Source organism: Rhodamnia argentea, chromosome 9 (genome assembly GCF_020921035.1).
Source record: "Rhodamnia argentea isolate NSW1041297 chromosome 9, ASM2092103v1, whole genome shotgun sequence".
Classification (NCBI taxonomy): domain Eukaryota; kingdom Viridiplantae; phylum Streptophyta; class Magnoliopsida; order Myrtales; family Myrtaceae; genus Rhodamnia; species Rhodamnia argentea.
The window spans coordinates 16,345,405-16,351,076 of NC_063158.1; the positions used below are offsets into that span (position 1 = coordinate 16,345,405).

At 40.5% G+C, this 5,672-nt stretch overlaps 1 protein-coding gene across 1 annotated transcript; it reads left to right on the forward strand.

Annotated features, from left to right (window-relative positions):
- Positions 1–230: 230 nt before the first annotated feature.
- LOC115754909 (sugar transporter ERD6-like 5) lies at positions 231–5,379 on the forward strand. The gene is made up of 18 exons (XM_030694089.2): positions 231–399; positions 890–952; positions 1,224–1,313; positions 1,427–1,486; positions 1,879–1,944; positions 2,019–2,084; positions 2,160–2,235; positions 2,317–2,381; positions 3,012–3,104; positions 3,188–3,268; positions 3,355–3,439; positions 3,517–3,560; positions 3,640–3,702; positions 3,780–3,839; positions 3,928–3,981; positions 4,364–4,423; positions 4,522–4,636; positions 4,780–5,379. The coding sequence occupies exons 1-18, from the start codon at positions 238–240 to the stop codon at positions 4,902–4,904; spliced, it is 1,428 nt and encodes a 475-aa protein (XP_030549949.1). The 5' UTR covers positions 231–237; the 3' UTR covers positions 4,905–5,379.
- The last annotated feature ends 293 nt before the right edge of the window (positions 5,380–5,672 follow it).

Genomic DNA, 5,672 nt, shown 5'->3' on the forward strand with positions numbered 1-5,672 from the left:
CGAACCCCACGCTCAAGCAAAAAATATAACAAAATGAAAGTGCAACAGTAGACAATCACATGCGGCTATCGGCCCAAGCACGCGGCCACTTCTTTGAAATTTTTACCTACCCTCTCTGTCTCTTCCCCTCTGCCCCCACCAACACACTATCCTCTGTATGCACTGGCAGCTGATTCTTGTCACCACCATTTTTAGCAAATCTTGTTCTTCGCGAGAGCTTTCTAATAGAAAGGACTCATGGAGAGAGAGGGCCTAGAAGAAGAAGATGGGCTGCCGACAAGGTCTCTGCTTCTGGGCGACTCTGCCAACTCCAACTCTTCAAGTGATCCCAAGGTCACGCCTCTGGTCGTTTTCAGCACCCTCGTTGCCGTTTGCGGGTCTTTCGCCACTGGGTGTGCTGTGAGTATCACTCCGTCCATCAAAAGTCTTTCCGTTGATTGCTCTGTTTTCTGTTGAGCAGTCTTGCTTTCCTCCTCTTCTTTTCTGTTAATCTTATGTTGTGGATCGCAATTGTTTAATAGACCCAAGATAATGTGCTGACCTGGATTTGAAGAATGTCATAATTTGGACAACATTGAAAAAACCCAAATTGCTTCCGTAGGATCAATTCAGTTTTTTTAATGGATACTCAATTTGGCAAAGAGACATGAAATCGTCACATTTCACCACTTGGATTGCATTTTGGAGAAAAGATACTTCTGAAAAACCAATTTTCAGGTTATTTAGTCTTTTATTTGCTTCCGACCAAAAAAAAAAATCTTTTATTTGCTGTCTTGCCTCTGGAATGTGATCTCCTAGGCCATTGCTCTGTTTGGCCTGTAGTTTCTCATGAGGTTACTCTCCACCAAGTAGAATTCACCATAACCAGTGGCATATTTCTCTAATGCAGTCTGGTTATTCGTCACCTGCCGAGTCAGGAATAATGGAGGATCTGGGGATCTCTACGGCAGCGGTGAGTCCTATCATGCATACACACTACATGTCCTCGGTGCAATGCTAGAAAGTATGATGAACTGCGGCCAGTTTCAGCCAATTCATTGTTCAGAGAGATTGTTTGCAGAACCTCCGTTACTATCATCATGAATTTCATTCGAACTTTCCCCTGTCGATGCCCAGAAACTCATGACCTAAAGGCTAGGCTAGTTAACAATGACTTCTTTATCTTTAACACCATTGGAATAAGGGAATTTCTGAGTCATGATTCCTGATTTTTTATGCTACAGTATTCGCTTTTTGGTTCAACATTAACAATAGGAGGGTTGATTGGAGCTTTGGTTAATGGGTGGATGACTGATATGATGGGTCGCAGACGTGTAAGTCATTCTCTAGCCTTTCCAGCTATCCTTGAATTTGAAAATCCTATATCTTCAGTGAAGAACCTGGACAAAATGTTACAGCATTCTTTGACTGATGTGTTGTGATGCAGACAATGGGGATTGCACAAATAATTTTCACTACAGGATGGCTTTCCATAGCATTTGCCAAGGTTTGTGCTCTGTCTATTTGCCTCTTCATAACTTTCTTTGATAGATTGTCGATCACTTGACCCACAAAACTTCAGTTTGAATATATAAGTATGCATTTACCAGATAATGTATAAGTCCGCTGAAGAATATCTTGACAGGAAATGCATTCGGAATCTCGGATAGTGGACTACAGGAGTATTTGTGTGATTTTTCACTTCATTTGGATCACATCCTCCTCGTGACAAATTGTATTTCAAACTATCCCTCCTGGTCAAGAGGTCATCATTGAAAAAGAAAAAACTAATTTTTCCTGCTAAAGTTTGAAGATTATTCAGTCATATTTTATTTTTCTGATTTGTGTATTCTCCAAGGCCGTGAAGTAGTTAATGGTGTATTTCGTCTTACCTTGCAGAATGCTTGGTGGCTCAATATCGGAAGACTGTTAAATGGAGCTGGCTTTGGGATTTTAAGTTACGTGGTAAATGCAGGAACCTACAAATTTCTTATCCTGATTTATTTCTAGACTTTGGTAATAATTCTGTGGCCAAACAGGTACACGTGTACATTGCCGAAATAACACACAAAAGTATCCGGGGAGCATTCACAGTATTAAATCAGGTGAAAATTTTGGGCCACTGTTAATGGTGTCAACTCGATGCATTGCCTGTCAACCTTCGCTCGGTCTTGTTGCAGTTTCTGTTATGCTGTGGCATTTCGGTGATTTTCTTTGTGGGAACTATTGTTTCCTGGCGTGTCCTGGCTTTGATAGGTACTGTCTCAGTTCTTCTGCTTTTTCTTAGATTTATCTTAGGAAACATCAAAAGATCAATGTCCATGATTTTGTTTTCAGGTGCCAGCCCCTGTGTACTTCAAATTTTTGGTTTATTCCTTATCCCGGAGTCTCCTAGATGGCTGGTGAGCTGTTAATGTAGTGTATCGGGCACTCATGAGGAGGCATGTAATGTCGTGATCATTATCATTCTTATTTGAAACTTCAATTTTGATTGTGGCAATCACTTTTTACTCTATGTGGCTTCATTCAATGTTAACGTTTTCATGTGTGTAATGTCCAAATTCATTATTCAATCGAGACACTTTGATGGTTAAGTAACCGTGACAATGGAACTTGGATTATTAGTTGATGGGGCAACCCAAATAGCACAAGTAGCATGCTGCATGCCATGTAGAGTATTTTGTAGCACACCGCGACAGATCACAAGGCATGGAAGTGATTTTGAATTGCTCTCGTGCGAAACACATAACCCTGTTAAAATTTTAGACTGGAAGTGGGAAGATTGGTATTGAATTCAATATCTTGCAAAAGAATAGTGTTACTCATGACTGAAATTGAAGTCTAGAAATGAGAAAAACACAGATATAGGTGTTATAATTTCCATGTCAAGTAGAGTCGGCCTGAATCATTTTTGTGAGTATATACTAATTATTTAGAAATCTGAATCATAAAATGAAGGTAATGTTGTAGGAATGTTGGAGTGAAGACTCTGCATTTTCCATTAGGAAGATGATTAGTATAGTTATTGACAGGTAAAAGTCGGTCAAGAAAAGGAGTTTGAAGTCACATTGCAAAGACTCCGAGGCAGAAGTGTCGACATTTCCGGGGAAGCGGCAGATATCAGAGTAATTGTCATTTCATATATCAACAGGAGAAAGTTGTCCCTTTTCCTTCTATTTTTAATATTTCGTTTGGTATTGTCTTACAGGACTATACAGAAATCTTTGAGCAGCAATCCCAGTCTAGAATTCTCGATTTGTTTCAACGAAGATATGCTCATTCCCTCATAGTAAGCCTTCCCTTCAAAATATTCAAATTGCATGCCATATTTTGCTCAGGGGTTTTTTGCACTGTCGTAATATTGTCAAATCTTAGATAGGAGTGGGATTGGTGGTGCTTCAACAATTTGGAGGCTCGGATGTATTTCCCTATTATGCGAGCTCTATATTTGAATCAGCTGGTAAAAATCATGCTATTAATGCATTCGTTAATCATAAAGAATGAAGACTTGGTAATTTTAGCTCATCATCCTGACAGACTTTTCCAGCAGCATTGGTACCCGAAGCATGGCAATTGTCCAGGTAATACACTCTCAAGAATTGCGCTGGAAGATGAATTTTATTTATCTGATTTTTTCCGGATTCCTCACCTGTTTTGCAGGTCCCGGCAACCGCTTTTAGTGTAATCTTGACAGATAAAGCTGGAAGAAGACCGCTTTTACTGGTGACGCAACCAACTCATATCGGCATTCCTAAAGTAAGCCCCTCATAAGCATAACCAAAGCTGACCTTCATTTGCAGGTTTCTTCTGCTGGAATGTTCTTGAGTTGCTTTCTTCTAGGATTCTCGTTCTTCATGCAGGTACTCGAACACTAACTATGCCTACTCATTCTTCTTGATCTCATGAAGTGGCCTGATTTTGTGTTTTAATTCCTTCCTGTGAAACCAGGACCTGCATTATTGGAAGTCAGTCACTCCCATTTTGGTATATGTATGCATTATGGTATGTCTGTGTAGCTTGTTTTTCAAACTACATGGCTAGCTCTTATGATCGAGGGCATAATGAGTTGCGGCTTAATCATACTTTACCAGGCAATAATACATTGGAGAGCATACTTTGACAACAGAAAAAAGGGTTTTGCGTCTAATAGATTTTATTCAATTTTAGAACATATATGGAAATGAGTTCCTTCGTCCGCTCATTGCTTAATCTGTCTAGGGCAAGATAGGGAAGAAAAAGAAAAAAATGTTGGACCATGTTTTATTTCTAGCAGGGAAGCAACAGTCTAGTGATTTTACTTTATGGTACTGCTGCTTCTAAGTCCTCAACTGCCTTTCCAGGACTAGTCGCATCGAATTTGCTGACAGATGATTATTGCTATCAGGTCTATTCCATATCTTACTCACTTGGCATGGCAGGGTTGCCCTTGGTTATAATGTCCGAGGTACATAGATAGTTTCAGTCTGACATTGCACTGTATAATCTCCATTTCAAGACTATACATAGGATTCCTGCTTATTCCGATTGTCATATTCCTAATAGGTGTTCCCAGTGAATGTCAAAGGGTCGGCTGGAAGCCTGGTGACCTTTGCCAAGTGGTCCTGTGGTTGGATCGTTAGCTACAGTTTCAACTTCATGTTCGAATGGAGCGCACCCGGTAATTGATTCTCCCTTTTTTTCCTTCTTGTTCTATAGTTTTCACCGGCTATGCTTCTCTGGAGCCTATACAGATGAACTGCTTGGGTTCATATGTCAGGTGTATGAACTGACAAATCTATGTGTCGACTATGCTGCTTTCAGGAACCTTTTTAATTTTCTCATGCATTTGCGGTTTAACTATCTTATTCACCGCGAAGCTAGTGCCGGAGACAAAGGGGCGGGCATTGGAAGAATTGCAAGCATCACTTGCCCATTTTCTGCAATGATTTGTACTTGTGTGGAAATCGGAATTGGTAGGATGAAGCAACCAAGATCAATGTTTGCAACTCTGGCTGAATTTGTGTCTACTTGTATTTTTGGTACCTAAAAGTTAGTAAATTTATTTTCCAGAGGCATCCGTATGTCATGTTTTTACAATGCAAACAGGTTATTCTTCACCAGCCGAGTCAGGCATAATGGACAGCAGCGGCAAGTCCTATCGCACATTTGCGCTGTATCTCTAGACTTTGTTCATCTGTCAATGTACTGCACGAGACTTAGCAGAGTAGATTTGTTGGAGTGAAATGAAATGCACGAGACTTAGCAGACTAGCTGAAGGTGACATCTCTTTCGGTGACACCAAACGGGTAACTGAAAAGTGGATCACAACTCGTATCGACATTCTCCCTAATTTTTCGTGTTACAGTACTCGCTTTTTAGTTCAGTATTACAGTTGGAGGCCTAATAGCGGCTCTGGTAAATGGGAGGGTAACGGACTTGATTGGTCGCAGATGAGCAAGTGATCCCCTACCTTTCCCTTTCATTCTCGAAATCTCAAGTGATGACATACTCTCTAACCATCCTGTAGAACTATGTGCAATAGCATTTATCTGAACCTTAGGACAGTAATTACTAGGCCTCCGGAAGCTACTTCCGGTTCATTTGATCGAAGACCTATTTGTCCTTGGTTTTCAGAAAGACCCTTTCATGTCTCACCTATTGCTATGTCATGAGCTGTCATGAGCTGTCATATTTGCTAAGTTTCCTGGTGTGAT